At 36.1% G+C, this 19,506-nt stretch overlaps 2 protein-coding genes across 2 annotated transcripts; both read left to right on the plus strand.

Annotated features, from left to right (window-relative positions):
- The first annotated feature begins 4,026 nt into the window (after window positions 1–4,026).
- Window positions 4,027–15,728, plus strand: LOC146160702 (centrosomal protein of 72 kDa-like). Its single transcript, XM_083384516.1, has 15 exons — window positions 4,027–4,154; window positions 5,293–5,420; window positions 7,270–7,462; window positions 7,610–7,671; window positions 7,808–7,928; window positions 8,605–8,730; window positions 9,399–9,468; window positions 9,621–9,727; window positions 10,096–10,238; window positions 11,092–11,224; window positions 12,013–12,080; window positions 12,630–12,761; window positions 13,904–14,005; window positions 14,297–14,436; window positions 14,657–15,728. The coding sequence occupies exons 1-15, from the start codon at window positions 4,091–4,093 to the stop codon at window positions 14,811–14,813; spliced, it is 1,746 nt and encodes a 581-aa protein (XP_083240642.1). The 5' UTR covers window positions 4,027–4,090; the 3' UTR covers window positions 14,814–15,728.
- A 1,405-nt stretch (window positions 15,729–17,133) lies between these two features.
- Window positions 17,134–18,936, plus strand: LOC146160703 (uncharacterized). The gene has a single exon (XM_083385885.1). It carries the CDS (start codon window positions 17,136–17,138, stop codon window positions 18,129–18,131), a length of 996 nt encoding a protein of 331 aa, XP_083242011.1. The 5' UTR covers window positions 17,134–17,135; the 3' UTR covers window positions 18,132–18,936.
- The last annotated feature ends 570 nt before the right edge of the window (window positions 18,937–19,506 follow it).

The raw sequence follows: 19,506 nt of genomic DNA on the forward strand, positions 1-19,506 counted from the left end.
TTTGTTTAGCATAGAAAGGATCGAATGTCCCAAACCACCAAAAATCTAATCACGGATACAAACAATTTACCTAAAAACCCTGAAAAAAAATTTCAGTAGCTATTTTTTAGCACGTAAGTAATTGGGTCCTGCTTTATCTTCTGATATATATAAATCTGAGCATCTGACTGCAAACATAAACATCTAATTTAAATCTTTACCACAAACTTGACAATTAGTTTCAATAGTTGGCAAGACGGCAATTTATTAAATCATTGTCACTGATTTCATAACTGTGGTATTCTAGACCAGCACCCTGTTTATTATTTGCAACTGGTAACACTTTCGACGACGCTTTTCTTATATACAACAACTCTAAAGCCAATGAAAGCGTTTAACAGCAAATTTAATATCAGATCTATTTTCAATTGGTGATTTCCTCTAAAAACTATTTGTGCTCTTACCTACATCACGCTCACCGAACCTTCTCACAATGACGTTGATGGAATTAATTGTGACGCAAATAGGTGCGAACTTTCCTGCTCACGTGACCGAAGCGCTGACAACTGCACTATTAGCAAATGCGTGTCACACCTTTCATCGGCTATATAGTTTTTTGTGTTTTGTTCTACCCTTCTTACCAATCCCTTAATTCTTTGCTTTTCTCTAAACGTTGTTATAAATTGCTTAAATTGCTTTGCTACAGAGCTTATAGTTCCATAATTTATCCTGTCTTTATTTAACATATAGGATTAGTTACCCCAAACAAAGGGCAAACACTATGCCAGAACAATGACACACAATCGCTTAATTCTTAAGTATTATACTTTAACAGGGGTCGGCAACCTATTTTTGCCCTGCGAACCGGATTAAAACTAACATTTTATCACGGACCGGCCTTTACAAAAAAAGATCAGTTTAGCCTCTTAAAAATTTGTCAGCACTTCGAATCAATGAGAACCACAACTATTTACCGTACTGGATACGGACCGATAACGAACGCTTCGCAGATCGGCACCGGGCCGCGGCCTTGTAGTTGCCTATTACAGTGTAATAGCTCCTTATAATGCTTTAAATGTTACCGATACCCAACATTTTGGACAAAATGTATCGCAATCCGTTTGATTACCAAATAAAGTCATTACTATGCTCAGGGACGTGCGGTCAGGGGAGGTAGGTGAGGCAGTGACACCTGGCAAAGCAAAAAGGTATATTAAAGAGATGGTTATCACAGAATATATATTGTTTGCTAAAGTATGCGTGCCTTTTTTTCCAAATTTCTCGGAAAACATGATAACGATTTAGCTAGGATTGGAGGCATGCCTCAAGTGACGTCCCAGCTATGAAACCTTTCTACATTGACTTCTTGCATTGTAAAGGATTGTTTTTTTTATCAAATTTAACTAAAATGGAGGAAAATTTACACTTTCAATCAATCTAAAGTTAGAGTCATAAGTAAAGGCAAATTTGTTTCACATATAAACGGTTTGCATCAGACGACTTTATTTGTGTTCGATACGCAGTTCATACAATGTCAAAAGCTAAACAACAAGAGTTAAATCAGATGTTTTACAGCGAAAGAAACTTTTTGCCCAGCCCCCCACCTCCCTAAATTTTTGGCTGGCTACGCTACCGGTGGCTGTGCTTTAACAAAAATCACCTTTTCTACTTCCCCTGTTTCTTGTTTTCATTTTTCTAATAAACGTGAAAGCATGCCGGTAATGTTTTTTTTTATTATTACGATACCGTTTTTGTGATTGTTAAAGAAAAGCGTGGCTTGAAAAATTAGTGCCTCACCATCTAGGAACCTCACCGCACGTCACTGACTATGCTTAAGCAAACTAAATAAAATTGTGAAATTTTACAGATTTTTAATTTTACACAAAAACATGGCTTGATAACCTCGCGGCATTCAATGAGCCACAGGTATAGAATAAATATAAAGCATAAATTTTGCATGTAACCAAAGTACGTCATATCGCATTGCGATACTGGATATCGAAAATACTCACATTGGTATTCCTAAATATGTGATCTTAAAACGTGAAATATTAGCCTATACTATTTAAAATACTGCTTTCCACTTGAATCATTTCTTGATTCCGTTCTTGTTTTGCCAAATAACGGCTTTAAAAATTATTATGTCTATAGGTATAGGTTATTTATTATGGCATGAACACCAGCGACGAAAGTTAACCGGAACAGTCCGGAATGGCATTCTGATAAAAGATTGGTAAAAAAGTAGGCTAAAAATGTTTTTATATGGACCCGGTCTCATCATTTTTCAACAAGCCACTATCTCTTTGATGTAGCCTATTTAAACTAAGACTTAAGCTGCATAACTGGACACTACGTCATACGATAGCCGTAGGTTTCCAACGGTAACCTACTTTTTACACCTAGCTTGTTATGAATTTTTTAACGTCATCTCTGAAATCAGTAATTTATTTACGATAAAGTGTGGTAACATCGGCTACGCAACTGAAAGAGGTCACACTCCTAAAATGCAGTAGGCTACCGGTAATAACGACTGCTGTTTATCAACTTTTAACCCGGCCCTAATCCGGGAACACACAATAAGACCTAAAAAGCAACAATACCTAAAGCAGAAAAATCTATAAAACCATAGTATTAAGGCCAACGACACAGCCAAATACCCAGTAATATCCAATACAGCCTAAGATCAAAATCGCCTGAATAAGACCTAAATTCATCGGAATAAGGCCTAAATTCATCGGAATTAGTCCTAAATTCATCGGAATAAATGCCGAAATTCATCGGAATAAAAAGGCCTAAATTCATCGGAATAAATCCAAAATTTATCGGAATAAGGCCTAAATTCATCAGAATAAGGCCTAAATTCATCGGAATAAGGCCTAAAATAACCGGAATAAGGCCTAATAGGAAGAAGGCCTAAATGGCCAAAATAACGCCAGGACTTGTCGGTAGAGGGTATGGGACGATCGGGGGCCATTGATCTGGCATCGGCTGTTTTGATAAATACGTTTGGATGCCGTAGTCTGACCAGCGCCGACACCGGGTTTTTGGTCCTGTTTGAGGTTAAGAGGGTATGGGACGATCGGGGGCCATTGATCTGGCATCGGCTGTTTTGATAAATACGTTTGGATGCCGTAGTCTGACCAGCGCCGACACCGGGTTTTTGGTCCTGTTTGAGGTTATGGGTGGGGTTAGAAAATGGGTTAGTGTTGAAATTATTAGGAGAGTTAGTGATGTACTTAGGGGCGGGGTTTGGTGTTAGTTAAAGTGTCGTTTAGGCCCGATTCTGACCTTTTAAGTATTATTCCGACGGATTTAGTACTTTAGACAGTACCGATTTAGACAGTACTGATAACATTAGGTATTAGTCCTATTTTGGCCTTTAATTTGTTGCTCTTATCGCGGTCTTATGGCTGGAGAACCTAATTCTACACAGCTTATACATTGACCATATAGTTTATGTAAATGCGCATAAGCTGTCAAATATTTTATTACGGTATTAGCCTAATAGCTAAAAATAATGCGCTCTGGCTAATTTTGTTTGATTACCAAACCTGAGTATATTGTGCGTGTCCCTTAAAAAACTATTTCACACGGACCCAGGAGTCCTCGAACCAGGTTAAAGAAACACGGCTTTAAGCTGTCAAGTGATCTTACATTTTCCCTCTTTTTTGCTTTTCAACTTGAATGGTTTCTAAAATGATTGCAAAAGGTATTTTGTCTTGTTTTGTTTATGATGCTTCTATCATAAGGATAGCAGCACCGACGAGCTAGCATAGAGAGTAACTTTAGGCTATGCTCATGTAAAAACCCCGATTGTCACCATTTTTTTTTTGGTAATGTTTTAAAACTATTGAGATTATCTGCTTGTGCGGTTTCTTTGTCCAGACCGTTTAATTTACAGATATCTCTTTGTGTAAAGCAGAATTTTTTTTATGGTCCAACATTAACTGAAAATTGTTAAACAGTATTTAGTTTTTATTTAACAAATGATCCAAAATAAATGAGGGAAATCCCCATAACTGATTGAAGCGCTAAAATTACGAATTTATATTCAGTTATATCTGTGGAGTTTTAGATTTCGAATTTTGTGCGTTTTAAATTATGATATAAGATGTCCTTGGAAATAACAGAAGATTGGATAAAAGATAGGATACAATTGTCACACAATAACCTAGGTATGCTTTTATTTACGCTTTGCTGGAAAACATCTGATTTAAATTAATTTTTGTTACAATTTTTTGCGTTGATCTAGAAACCTACCATTTTTTATAGTAACGAAATGAGTTGTAAAAATTGAAATGGCAAAGAATACAAATTTTGGGAGAATAGATATAATAATAATACTTGTCCCACTCAGACCACCTTCGGGCCTCGAGTTTAAATTTAACCTTTCAAAAGTGCACCCCAAAAACGATCTGAGCTGCACCCCAAATATGTAAAACGCTTGTGCGGCACATGCTTACAGTGCAATGTAAGCAATACAGAATGCATCGGAAAATTATAAAGTGCACCTGGAAATTTCACAATGCACCCAAGGTAAATAAAATGCTAGTAAAATATCCTTTTGAAAAGTATTGCAGATCTCAACAAGAGCTTGCTGGTGCAACGCCAAAAATTTAGGGTTACATGGTGCAACTAAGGTCAAAAGTGCACCCAGCCACTATAACATATTGAAATACTGGTTACATACAAAATTGAGAACTGGATTTTGTGCGGGGAAGGTGATTTTGCAGCTTAAAGTTATGTGGCTGTAATGACATTTCCGCCTAAATTTGCACGTCTTTAATAACATTATTTGTAAAATTTGCACAGCTAAAAATGGAGTACTATACTAAAAAACTGTTTTGTTTTTTTTTGCGGATGACTGCATTTTGCGTTGATTTTACGGCTATGACCGCGGCAGAGTGCTGCACGGGGGATTCAGCCCTTACTTTCCAACCTGGGATACATATTTATTTTTTGAAGGTGCAGGTCTAGTCAAAAACAAATCGCGAGTGCACTTGTCATACTTTTCATAGTGGGTAATATAAACCTTCAGAGATGAAAATGGGTGCTAATCTAGAATTTTACAACATTTTTTCTTCTGGGCGTTTATATTGGTAACAATATTGGGTTAGGGTGTGAGTTTGGGATTGTTTGGGTCGAGTATGAATATTATTATATTTATTCTCCAATAAACTTTCTTTCGTGCAATTTCATTAATGACACCAAGTTTCGTTACTGTAAAAAAAAAGGTGCACGATTCTAGACCAGCATGAAATTTTGTGTTTAAATAACATTTGCATCGTATTTTATGAAAAATACTTTTAACAGATGATGTAAAATCACTAGCTCTGCCAGGAACTTATCATGAGAAAATAACAAGGATTGGGTTTTCACTTCAGAATTTTACAAGACTTCTTCATTTGGATTTATCAAAGAACAGCATCATTACTTTAAAGGTCAGACTGACAAAAGATAATCCAACACTTGAACAGCTAAAGTTTTCCCGATTTAATATTTTTTTAAACTTTTTCTTATTTGGTCATTACTATTTTAATTTCTTTGAAATTTACCTCCTTTGAAAAAAATAGTAAGATTATTTGCCAGGCAACTCAGTATTGAACCTCATAATTCAAAGTACAGACCAAATGCATTTTCCATGTATAAATGAGCCATGACCCGATGTTCAAAATTTAAATTCGGTTCACAGTTATAGAATTAGTTTGCCACTCAGAAATACTTAATTGTATTATCCTGAGCTCTAAATCGATCTTCTAAAGGCATATAGCTATTGACAAACGTTTCAGAACACAAATCTCAGAAACTAAACTTGCTTCCGCAAATTGCTGTTCCATCGCATAGATTTGTTACATTACACATTTATGTTAGAATTGTAAAATTTAAAAACTGGGAGACTACCTTTAATAATATCTAACTTACCTTAACCCAAACTCAAACATGCAGTCTGCACCTTACCATAAATAATTTTCATAGTTATTTGAACCTTTGTTTAATTTGATAATTATTTTAACCCTGAGAATTACTCCTGTTTTAAATATTATTTTGATTATAAGGTATTTCAAAACTGTGTTTTATTTCTATGTTGATGTTGTTCTAATTTCGGTCTTATTGCTGTAGTCGGGCATAATCTAAATATTTTGTCTGCAGTGTAAAGCATTATTACATCACACATTTATGTTTTGAACAGTGGAATAAATCACGAGAAAAATATAAAACTGGGAAAACTAATTTTCATATTATTACCATTAGAATATAAACGTCTGCCGATGGGCTACAACTAACCTGTAACCTAACGCAGCACAAATCATATCGTTTAGCACAATCATATTGTAATTTTTCATATTGATGTGTAGTGAGAATTTCGTAGTTCGGTGCATGGTGATGGTGCACCATGAAAATAGCCTATTTACTTTATGCGACTATTTATTATACTACTGAATTTGAAATGCGACTCACAAGATAAAAAAATTGCTTACCCTTGTGTGTGTTTGTCACTAAATTATTCTATGCTTACAGACACTTCCAACTATTATATGAAAGGCTAAACCATGTGTTTTTTTGTTTTGACCAATCTTTACAGCAATTATCTGGCATATACGCAAGGAAGCCCACACTTATTTAAAATAGAGGTACCATAGTAAACTGAAAAATGATATTGGAGATAGACCGATATATCGGTTAGCCGATAATATCAGCCAATATTTTGCTGATAATTTTTGGCCGATCGGTAAATTTAAGATATTTTGAGGGGGGGGGGGAGGATACCGGTCGATTTCTAAATGTTATTAGTTATTACATTGTGGGCTACATCAGGGCCCTGAAGTTGACATGCTGGTTAAAATGTTGTGTTGAAACATAGGTGAAAAAGGAAAAATAGTAAAATCTGAATATATTCAATTTATAAATAACGGAGTGTTGTATTATATAATAGATCGATGTTTCGACATGCTATACAGAACATCTTTAACAGGATACTGACATATCATGAAAAACAGATTCCTTATAATTTGACAAATAACAATTTGTGCGATTACAAACTCGCACCAACGCTTGTTACGTCGATCTATTATATATAATACTGCTGGAAGAGCAACACTCCGCTATATATTATGCCTGGCAGTGGCAGCAATAGCTTATTTCATATTGAATTAATTTTATAACAGATTTCCATTAGTCAAACTATATATCAATGACGTTTAATGTATTTAAGGTTTATTTGTGATTCTAACTAATTATTGTTTTCAATGTTTGGGATAGCTTTATCTTATGTTTTTTTTTGGTTTGCAGGGCTTGGAGCATTTGAGTTTACTAGAACAGCTTAATCTGTATTACAACAAGATAGAGGACCTGAAAGAGATTTTTAGGCTGCGTAAGAACCAAAATCTTCGAGACATTGACCTGCGATTGAATCCTGTCACTGGAAATGAACCTGATTATCGATTGTTCATTGCCCACATGCTACCCTTGTTAAGGAGGCTAGGTAATGTATTTTGTTTTACCTTTATTTGGCAATGACTGAATAATTTGTACCTTTAAACACCTGGTACTATAAGTTCTTTACATCCGCTTAGACTAGTGTCGGAGATTTATAAAGATACTAATAGAGTTTTTATCATTTTCTTTGCAGATGACAGACCTGTACGAGACAGTGAAAGAAAGGCAGCATTCCTTCATTTTTCTGCTACTGAAGTGTGTAACTTTTGTGATTCAATTTGAATTTTTAGCCATATTATAATACGTTTTATATGGGCCTTTATGTTTCAGCGCAATGTGTGTGATGCTGTAAAACAAAATTGTTACTTTATAAGATATTGATTGTTTTAAGATGCCGGACATGTTTCAGCATGATGAAAGTGGTTTTGATACTCATGCTCTTTCTGAAAAAAGTGAAAAATCACGCCAGCCAAGAGCAAACTATGTGAGGAGCATGGTTCAAAAGCCAACAGGTAATCAAAGGATTAAAGTTACAGACTAAATAAAATATTTGTGTAGCAAAACTTTAAGCCGATAGACTGTAGTAACATTAAACTGTGTAAATGTTATAAATAAATCCTTGGTCATCTTTACTAAGGTGAAGCCCTTTCATCATGTCATCGTTGTCAAATAAAATTCTGCAGTGCCGCTTGTGTATTTGTTTTTTAATACAACAAGTATTGTTATCACCCCCCCCCTCCCCCGATTGAAATTAAAACCCACTTGTTTTACATTGTCAAAAAAACTGTTATTTTGTGTAATACCATTTTTCTCAAAATATGTGCAGCAAGATAGTTGTGGTGCAATATGCCAGGAGTTTATGTTTTAATAATTAACATAATTTTTTTAAACAAGGGTTGCAGTCCTATATTATAACAAGTAGTTAGTAGTGTTACTTTTAAACTTCCGAAGTGGCATTTTAACCATTGGTCATTCATAAAAAAATGAAAAAATTAGTGATTTTAAAAATGTCATAAGAAGCAAACAACTGTTTTGCATGATCGTGCTCTTTTTTATTTTTATCTTTCACAAAGACTCTTGCTTTATAATAAGAGTAGCTGCCTTTTTTGTATTAAATACACTATTGTTTTAGTTTTAGTAAGTTTTTGTCAATCAATCTTGTAAACACGAATCATTTTTTTCTTTAAGTTATGGATGATAATGACACTGTTGATGATGTCATAGACTATGTCAACAAGGGTCTTTTGAAAGGTTCCAATGATCATACTAGTCAAAATCAAGAAGGCCCTGCAATGCAACTGCATACAAAAGAAGGTTTGATTTTTTTTAATGGTGATCTTGTTTAGTATGAAATTATAGATTTCGCTAACGTCCGGGTTTATTTATAAGGTGTCAGTTTAATGACATTTTTCGATTTGTTCTTTTGTACTTTAAATGCTCATAAAATGTATTTTATCGCCGCTTTGTCTGAATGACAGTTGACATACACACGCTGCACTTTTCGAATGGCAACAGTGGTCTCTAGACTTTGACAATAGCTTGAATTCGAACGGTTCTTGTCAAGCACCGATTGTGTGTTCGTTCGCCTAAAAACCTCGGAAATCGCGACTGTTTATTTTGTCTGAGCATTTTCAACAATGGCGCGTTCAACCAAAAATGTATACGAACTGTTGTCTGGGCTCTCCCAAGCGCGAATGGAATCGTTATTGTCCGTTAGCGCTTAAATCTCGCTGCTAATGGACTCCCGTTACTTTTTGATGTGTCTCGTTGTCAGCTCTCATGTAGTAGTCTGTAGAGCGCTAAGCGTACGCGCGACAATACAAAAAGTTTAGTTAGTCGGTTTGGTAAAACGATTATAACTTGATTAGTTAATTCGATTATTTCACCATCGAACAAAGACGAAACGATCTTTGATAATTAAGCGTGTCAGGGCAGAGCTTTGTCTATAGATCGTTCAAAAACTGTTTTGTTCTGTTTCTCAGAGCTAGTTAAAATTGCCAGAAAGGAATCAGATGTCGAGGAAAGAAAAAAAAGATTCGAAACAGAAAAACGGTAAATAATTATAGAAGGTAATATTTGTAATTTATAGGTATTTTATCGAATATTGCAAATGTTTTTTATTTGTACCTTATTCAATGCTTATTTGGTGCCTTACTTAAATAACCTAGAAGTTTTCTTAAATTTTTTTAAATATATTTTAACAGTGTCCAGTTTCACCCCGAAGATGTTTCTGATGAAAGTTTGAAGTTCAAGGACGAAGATCTTGCTTACATCCAATACAAGAGCGTGGCAAACTTTACTCAACATCCGGGTTAGTAAATCAGGACCTTGGGCTTTTCTGTGGCATTAACTACAAGCAAAATAACCACGTTAAAACAAAGGTATTTCAGAAATCTGCAGTGATATTTGCTATTTTTAAGTATACATTACTTATTTTAATGTCGGTCGATTTTTGACATTCAAAGCGAGATGCATTCGTATTGCCAGGTTGGCCAAGGTGACTCCTTTTCTTCTAAAATGCGACAATATGAACGACCAATTAACCCACTTCCTATTTTAAACTGTTTTGGGTTGAGCATGATTATGCAATAGTTTGGAATTTGTTGCATGCATGCACAAACCACCAATCCGTTCCGCTGTTTAATGATAACAAGGTGTAACCTAAATGTCATTACACAGGAAGCGCTGACCCTCCTCCGACTGTCAATCAACGTCGCGAAGCGCCGCCCTCAACGATGTCACGAGCTTCTTCGTTAATGAGCGATTCCAGTTGCGAGGAGTCGTACAAGGGTCTGCCCGAAGGAAAGAAACTTAGCTTCGGGGTATGCAAAAAGTTTCTCAGACCTACACTTTTCAATATTTGTATTTTGGAAAGTGTTTTGGTAAATACGTGCGGAAACTGTCAAAGGTACCCCGGCGCTACAAAGAACAGACCACCAGGAAATTAATGACAAAAGTTCGTAACATCCAATAGTAAGGTGCTGTTAGGCGTGGTACAAGATGACACTCCTTGATTTGAATAAAATTTTACATTTCTGTATTTACAAATTTATTACCTTGTCTGCATAAGGATATTGCTCCAAATTGTTACGGCATTATGCAACTATAAACGTTTGAACAACTCCAAAATTATGTACTATAACTGACAGCCTTGCGATAAATGTATTTCTTTAAAACTAAATGACTACATAATTGACTTTCAGAAATCGCCGATTACAAACTATCCTGAATACTTCAATTATAAACATGCTTGTCAATATATATCAGAATGTCAGGTCGCCGTAATTTTCCCTAAATTACATCTTTTCTGAACTATTAAAAGACGTATTTATTCTTTACAGTTTAACATACATATGTTTTAAATTATTGCTTTTTGGCTTCACGTCACTTGATTGTTGGTATGTGTCAAAACTTCACATTCTGGGACAATGTAAATTGTATTAGAAGCTTGAAAAAGACCTAATCGCTCGAACACGCAGAAACACTTACCACTGCCAATCCACCATATACAACACGTGTATATAGTAGCAGTTCTAAAATTAATATGGTTAGCAGATGTGAGTTGTAAGTTTTTATGAGGAATTATGGCGCAGGTTGTCCTTAAAATTTACAAAACTCTGACGATATACCGCTTGAATTAATGACCGAGTCAAACGAAGACATTTATCTACGCAGGAATCCACAACATCTCAGGAAGTTTCGAGAAGAAAGAACCTCACCCAGATCAAGTTCGTCGAGAGCTTTCTGAACCTCGTTGACCGATATTGGAACGGCTCCAAATCCCTTCACTATCACCAGAAGTTTCAAAGTGAGATGCTGGTTTTAACTAACAAATAACAATGTTGGTGTTTATTGTGTATTGTTTGCGGGTATGTTCGTTCTTTTATACCAGTGGTTCTCTTTTTGTACACAACCCAAATCTGAGTTTTATGAACATCTCACGACCCAAGATTTAAATTAAAAAAATATATTTTTTCTGACATGCATGGAATAGAAAAAGACACAGACAACCAGTTGTACTAGCCTACATTTGTCTATGAAATAATGATTTATTACAAACAATTAATTGATTTTAACTTTTAACAATACTACCTGCGCAACTAATGACCTAGTTGTAAGGAACAAAACCTATAGCTAGTATCGAAAGAAACGAACCTATAGCTTGAACTGAAATGGATTAGTTTCTGCTCAGGACCTCAAATTGCGAATAAATATTACACAATATTCTCAATTCTAATCACAGTTCATCAGCGTCTTAAAAAAAACGCTAGTCTAACAGAATTCTGAGGCATATGTGTGTAATACGAGCAACTGTGCGGCTGCCGCTTACACCAGTCTTAGCAGCTGCTGTATCTATTGCTATACTGTAGCTGGCTGCCATCATCAAAACGACCCTGCGCAACCCATGTTTGGGTCGCGACCCATACTTTGAGAACCAGTGTTTTATACGGTTCCTGCCTAAATCCCTCGATAAAGTCTGATAAAAAGTTTTGGAGTGTTTTAACTTTGGATTCACTGTTTACGATCACTTGTCTATCTGAGTTTACAAACCGTTCCGACTAAAACCTTAAATTGTTGTTAAAACTTCTTACACAGGCTTGGTTCAGAAGCCACTGGATCAGTACGAAGCGGAACTTTCTTCTGCGCGCGAAGTTCAAATCAAGGTTTGTAGCACGGCAAGAAGAGTAGATATAACTGAGCAAACATTACAATAACGTTTATGAAAATAAAGTAGCGCCTTACTTTCGAAAGTGCTAAACGTGGTGGGTTTAGGTGTGTTTGGTTTCTAACAGACACATTTTCAAGATTAGCTTAATTTTACACATTTATTTAGGTGGTTTTTAATTGGGGTGCCATTTATAATGCTCAAGGGTGCCGAGATATATTTGAGAATCTTTAGGATTCTAATATTTGCTCAACTTTAAAAGAGTGGAATAAATCCAATTAAAACGTTTGTGACGTGTGTTGTTCCAGTTTTGTTTATTGTGACATTCTAGTGAAATACCTACGGAAAAATCTTGTGGAGGTTCTGCAACCTTTTCAATATTTCTGAGGGGTGCCGCAAGCCATAAAAGGTGGAGCACCACTCATTTAGGTCTTATAAATTACCCAAATAGTTCCACACCCTGAATTCATTCCTACCTTTTTCATTCTTGTTTCAAAAGTATTTTTCTATTAAGATTATCAAATAAATATTTCAAATTTTTTTAAAGGTCCTTCAAGATAAAGTTTCCACCCAAAAAAACGAATTGCAAACTCTCCACCATCAGCTCCACGACGCCACCAAGCGGAATTCGCAGGCGGAGTCAAAGAAAGGCGAACTGGCCAACACTCACAACGAATTGGTTAGTTAACCAACTGAATAATAAACTAGAGTCTAGAATCCCAATTAATTATTTAGAAAATATCACCTGAAAGACTAACCGGTTTACTTTTTCAGAAAACACAATCTGTGTACCGCAATCTGCTCGAATTTTTTTTTTAATTTGTGTGTGGGACACTATAGGACATGGGTCGGCAACCTTTTTCTAGTCGCGGGCCAAAACCAAACCCAGAAAGATCTTTGCGGGCCGCACAAATTAATAACTAAGAATTGTGTTATTTTCATGTTGAAACAACTGTGAATCAGGCGGGCGTCAGATTGTTTTGCACTTGAAAACGTGTTTAATTACATTTAAGGAGGCAGTGAAGTGTTGACGCAAAGTGCGAAAAAAACGTTTGTTTGGTATAAAATTCGAGTTCACATGTCATCATCCATACTACTAATGAAAAATGGGATAAAGTACTTTTGTGGGAACGCGATAATATTTAAAGTTAATGCAAGGCACAACTGGCGAGCGAAGCGTGAGCGATTTTTGTTTTTGTACAATTTTTGGTTCTTTTAAATTTCTGCAAGTTTTATTACATTGCCGACAATAAAATAATGTTAAAAAATATATGTACAATATTTTTTAATACATTTGCGTTTGTCCGCGACGAATATTGCAGCCTTCCACAACGCATCGGTAAAGAAACGCTGATCTGTTCAAAAGACAGCTTCAAAACGCAAAGAAACCGGACGTAGAATGATGATTCGCGCCATGCGCGAAAATTTAGGCACTTACGTAGTTTAAAATACTAAAAAGTATGTGAAATGGACAAGTGTCTAATTTGTCAAAGAGGCGGCGGGCCGAAGGAATTACATCGGCGGGCCGTAAGTTGCCGACCCTTGCTATAGGAGATGATTGTTGCAAATTTATGTGAATTATTGGTGCCAGTATTTGATTATTGTCCATTTGACGATAATTTTTATTCAATGTTACACTTTGTAATTGTAATGAAATGACCCGTAGCAATATGTTTAAAGGTTTTAGTTAGACGTAGTTTGATTATGAAAGACATGATGTTGAAAATGAATAAGGGGTATTTGAAAAATTCAAAATGTTACCTGTACTTTAATATAGAATTTAAATGTTAAACTGCGCCTAAGCACGTACTTCACTTGCAGGAGTCAACAAAGTCAAGGCTTAGCGCAACAGTAAGCGACAACAAGATCCTCAGGAACAAGGTTGCAGAACTAGATGCCCAACTTAAGCTAACCTCTCCCAAGGTACGCTAAAAACGCCATCGTTGTCTTGCTACAGTTCTACTGATATTCAGAGACGTTTTGACACCAATTAACAAAAATATAAGACAATAAATTGATTTTTTTTTTTCGGATGACTGCTGCGTTTAAATTGTAAGACCTTATTTTTCATAATTAACCCTCATATTTTTTATTAAATGTATGAAATAATATGCTTATTTCATAATTGAAGAGCTAGTTTAACTACTAATAACTATTACGTTTGAATTAACTATGTATTTTCTTTTTCTTGCAATCCAACTTTTGTTGCCTTAGACGGAGGGTAAGAGCGCTATCATGCGGAGCCTGGAAAACGATAAGCGGGAATTGGAACAGCAAGTTGCTGTGCTCAAGGTGAACATGGACCAATACAAGAAACTCGCTCAACTTACCGAGATGCTCCAGGACAGTCATAGGTAGGTCACTGAACAGCAGTCCTGCAATTTTTTTATTCTTACTGCCTTTTGTAACTGGTTTAGTTTGTTTTTTCAGTACAACATTGCGTTGTTATTGCCTAAGTTTTGAGAAAAGTTATTCGTTGTTGTTTTTGATTAATTTTGATCAACTTTTTTTAGATATTAATCGTATTGGATCTTTAATGTAGTCTGCAACTTTTGTGTTATGTTGTTCTGGCAGATCTCTGGTGACCACCAACGAGCACCTGTTAAGTGAGCTTGAGGAAGCTAGGAGGCGCCACCAAAGCGAGGTGGAACAACTCAAGTGGAGTTACGACAAGCTTAAGTCCACGAAGAGAATGACAAACGGCCATGGTTATCTAAATGGCGAGATCTAGTTGGTTGCAACCTTGATAGACCCTTAAGAGGTGATCGAGAAAGTCATGGCTGAGTCGTTTTATATATACGTTTTATATGCACCGTACTGTACAATGTAGTTTTGAATGTTTGTCCATCACAATACTATTTGCTTTTGTTTTTTGTGTAGTGCGATTTCTCCACATTAAGAACACTGTTCCAGCTTTTAACTAGCATCTTCAAGTGACTGAATGAATATCCAATACACTCCCCCTATTGTGCGATTTTCTATAGCATTTCGGCTTGCCAACATATATGCCTCAGCAAACCTTTTTTAGGTAGATTCGAAGTTAAACAGTTAGTGTCAATAAATTACATAAAGAATGTCTTCCCCGTGAAAGCACTAATCTTTTTATTGTCGTAGTGTGCATACTTTTAGCTTTACTTTAAAACCGAATTTATCGGACGTCAGTTTTGTATTTCCACTCTTTGTTATGTGCCAACGTTGTTTGTTTTATTCTTGGTCATATCGCGCTTTTTATGGTAAATTAATAGTTTTAGTTGACATGACCAAAAAGTGCAGTAGTATTCAGTATTCCTGTACACAGCGATAGTTCTTCTCGTGTTGTTCATGTAGTTTTGGTATGGGTAAGAGTCTTCAACCATTAATTATTTTTTCGCTGCTAACCGATCGCCAGTCGACGCCACTGGTTGTGATGATTGTTTATTGTTGCCAAAGGCAACAACATTAAATAAACCCGAATAATTGCAAGAAACCTATTGTTGGATAGTGTTAGCCTTTGTTTGTTTTCTGCAGTGCTATTTAAAAAACAATCAGTAGTTAAATGATACCCATTTATGTATGGGGTTTAATATTCTCACTACGTGTAACAGATCGTTTTACGTGGAATGTTATTTTCTTTACAAATTCGTATATTTCTCTATACTAGGTCAAATTATCGACCCTATTGCCTATCCTTATTAGCTTTATTTCTAAATTTTACCGTGGGCAGAGATACCAAACTTGGAAGTCGTTTCGTTATTTACTTATGATTATACCCACGGCACCACTATGCTCATCCGCACACGTTTCAACTTCCTGCGTTTCAGCCATGTTTACCTAGCGGTTTTAATCTCCGCGCTCGGATAATCTGGCACATACCTGCCGAGCAAATTCAATGGAAAGGTCGGAAACGAAGTAAATGAACTGCTTTATGAAGGACTTTGCCCTGCAACCCAGGACAATTTATTTAAAAGGTTATTACCGACTTAAAACTAAAGTCGTTCGATACAAATTACCGCTTTTAAACTGTAGCCGAATTAAGCTACCTGTACCTAGATGATATTGGATAACATCGCAGATGCGTTAGTAAAAATCTCCGAGAAGTTTGACGCGACTTTTTTCGAAACAATATTGACAGTCTGTTAAAGGATTATTAAAATAAATGCTAGATAGTACATATATATATACAATACATATACGTGTTGTCAGGCGACTGCAAGTTTAAAAAGAGATTTATTGATTAGAAAAATGTTACAAATTTGAGTGTTTTGGTTGGATGATATCGAACATTGACATCAAAATAAAACAAATTTGTAATGTATTACACGATTTTTGATAAACCCCTTTGTGGGCTTGCTTTAAACAACCTTCATTGATGCAGAATATTGATGCAAACCGAGCGCTGTAAAACAATCGATAAAATCTTTAACCTATATTTTTTAACTCTTCGTTGAATTGTTGTTCACAGTTAGGCCTATAAAATAAATTTATATAGTTTTTGTCTGGAAACAATGTTGTTCCTAATGTGGTCAAATAAATCGAACACCGACTTACGTCGTTTTGTAATTATGTAAAAGGGTTAAGCATGATATAGACGAGTGGGCTCCACAACGGTCAAAGCGATTTTTACACGTTATTAAGCCATACTTGTCCTAAGCGTTAAAAGCATGCTTACCCGCCACTTTTAATAATTGCTTTTTATGTAGAAAATGCTGTGTTCAATAGAAAATCATGGCCGAAATTCTTGTACCAATTTGTTATCGGATCGGTACCGAAACCACCCTAGTATCGAAAAGATACCGATACTACCACTTGACATCGGGTATCGGCCTCGATCCGATATTACCGGACATTCCAATCAGTGATGATATCCCAATTGCCTTCTGTATGCTCTTCATACTAAACTGTGCTAAGATAGTACCAACCGTGCCTGATTGACTAAATTCGCTTTTCTTTAGGCTTCAAAAAAAGGTAAATTGTAACCTACTTTTTAGGAAAACCAAATCTTAAACACCAGATGGTATATTGTGTAATATTATTTATCTATTTAGATATATTTTGCATAAACACATATTTTAGTATGTCTGGACATCCTATAGTTCAACCACTGTTGACTGTTTCGCTTCCAAACGACCATTCGCAGTCTAACTCAACAGCAAATACAGTTGCTTACGCTCCATTGCGTGGATATTATCGCCAGTACATTGGCGTCGAGCAGGTAGTCGTCACTTTGATGATAGTCCTGAGTTTCTATTTGTTCACAGCGGCCACGTTCTATGCACTAAGGCTGGCTCACAACAACTTGAGGTACACCAACGCGGTTTGTTGCTCGTCGGCTTTGTTTTTGCTCCTCGAGTGCTGTCTTTTGGAACTGGAGGAATATATTCCGCAAGTGTCGGACGAATTTTGTAGCGCCTATACAATATTTAATGCCCTAGTCGCAATCGGAAACCGGACCCTTATCTATTCGGTGTTATGGATACGGCAAAATGGTCTATACACAAACAGACTGCAGCCGCTCAGGACCAGGACCATAAAGGGAATAAGCTGCGCGACATTGGTTGGGATGTCACTGTTCGCAGTAATCCAGGTGGTAACGTTAGGTTCGATCCCGCAACTGGAGCGAAACAACGCCTGTGAGTCGGGCCCAATATCCACGGGTCAGCAGATTGCCCTACCTCTTGCTTTTGTCGTCTCTTCTCTTTTGCAAGTCGTTCTTTTTGCCTTGGCCTTCTACCCGGTAGCGAAGCACACTTGCTCTACAGGTGAATCAATTAAGAATAGCCGACTAAAAGACCTTCTTCTCCGTCTAAGTATCTGCACATCTGTGTGCGTGATTGCTGACTTCGTGTTTGTAGGTCTGTCGTCGAACAAGCCCCCAAAGGTCGGCTACAGCTTCATTCCTACCTGCTCTTCGATCAACACCGGTCTTCATATTACCGCAATGATGTTTTCCTTCGCCGACTACAGGAAGCGCTTATGGCCGTTTTTCCGCAAAGCCGAAACGCCAAAAAAGGCGTCTGGTTCAAATCCACCAACTGTAAGCGGAACGAACGCTTCGAAATACGTTATATAAGTTATTATTTTTCTTTCTTTGCATAAGCGTATAAATAGCCATGCAAAAAGCGGGAAAATTTAAAATCCCAAAAGTAAGTTAACACGAAAAAGCGCATGTGTATGAGTGTCCAGATGTTTTAAAATTGCAAAACCTTAACGCAAGGTGCTTAAATAGTTAAATAGCAAGTTTACGAAGGGATCAAGTAATAAGCGCCGAACGTATGTGTGCAGAGCGTTTTCTATCGCCTTGTAATTTGATTAAGTTACGCGCGTAATTAGTGTGCAAAAATTGATTCCTGTATTTGTGCAAAAGTTGATTTCCTCTTTTTCGTCAACAGCACAGTTTTACTTGTGCTATTTGACGAAAAGTGTGCAAGATTTTATGAATTACCATTTTGCCACCAGGCCATGCCACCTCAACACTATATTTTTCGCTAACCTACCTGCATGCAAAAATATTTCGGGCTATGAAAACTTTTTGGATTTTATGCTACGTTTTACCCATTTCATTGGAGTATTTTTGTCCTTAAGGCTCTGGAAGAAAGTTACGAAAGGCAAATTGTCACGTATTTATATGATTAATAAGCATTTTTGCACTGGCTTAAAAAAACACCCTTGAATTTTGAAAGTTCTGAGCCTTTCGTTAAGGTAAATTTGGTTTAATTTGGTTTTTATGATATTAGCAGTGGTTCTCGAAGTATGGGTCTATTCAAACCTGAAAAAATAGACTGTTGTAAATGTAATTATCTACTAACTTTTTTTTTATATTAACGTTTGTTCCACTTCCATCCCCATTTTTTACGTTTGGTATTTTTGAACTGAATTATCGCAGCATAAACAGTTTTGGCGGTATTAAAACTTTCTTTAATAAATCATGTATGAGTTTAAATTAAGTTTGGTTGATTACGGGACAGTACTGGAGGTTTAGTAAATAGGTCAGTAGTAAAAGGCGATCAAACCATTTTAATCTGTTTGCTAAGAATTGACTAAATTCACCAAGAACCAAAACATTACATACTAGTTTTCCGTGTCAACTTAAATTTGGTCGCGATCCCCTCAACATTGGGGAAATCAATGTTTTATTGTAGTTTTGGTTTATTTAGTGAACTTACAACCAACTGAAACTAATTACTGGACCGCCAAAAATTATCCAACGCGGTAAAGTCACGGTTAAACTTTATTAAATATTATGTCCAAAATAAGTAAAGTAAATAGTAATAAACAATTTATGTAATAGGTGTTTAATAATATACTGTATTAGTTTATGAAACAATGTTAAAATCTGCTGAATTTTTTTTGTTTTTTGTAAGTTAGTATACTGTGGTGGTCAGGAAACTGCATGCTTCAGTAATTTCAAGATTGGTGCATGTCCTTGGCAATGCGAGAATGTCTAT

Source organism: Ascidiella aspersa, chromosome 3, assembly GCF_963924565.1.
Source record: "Ascidiella aspersa chromosome 3, kaAscAspe10.2, whole genome shotgun sequence".
NCBI lineage: Eukaryota > Metazoa > Chordata > Ascidiacea > Phlebobranchia > Ascidiidae > Ascidiella > Ascidiella aspersa.

Bases quoted from the DNA above. Each gene is read 5' to 3' on its own strand.
- LOC146160702 (XM_083384516.1), top strand. From the start codon at position 4,091: ATGTCCTTGGAAATAACAGAAGATTGGATAAAAGATAGGATACAATTG. The intron at 4,155-5,292 runs GTATGCTTTTAT...TACTTTTAACAG, and splicing joins ATTGTCACACAATAACCTAG to ATGATGTAAAATCACTAGCT. The intron at 7,463-7,609 runs GTAATGTATTTT...TTTTCTTTGCAG, and splicing joins ACCCTTGTTAAGGAGGCTAG to ATGACAGACCTGTACGAGAC.
- LOC146160703 (XM_083385885.1), top strand. From the start codon at position 17,136: ATGTCTGGACATCCTATAGTTCAACCACTGTTGACTGTTTCGCTTCCA.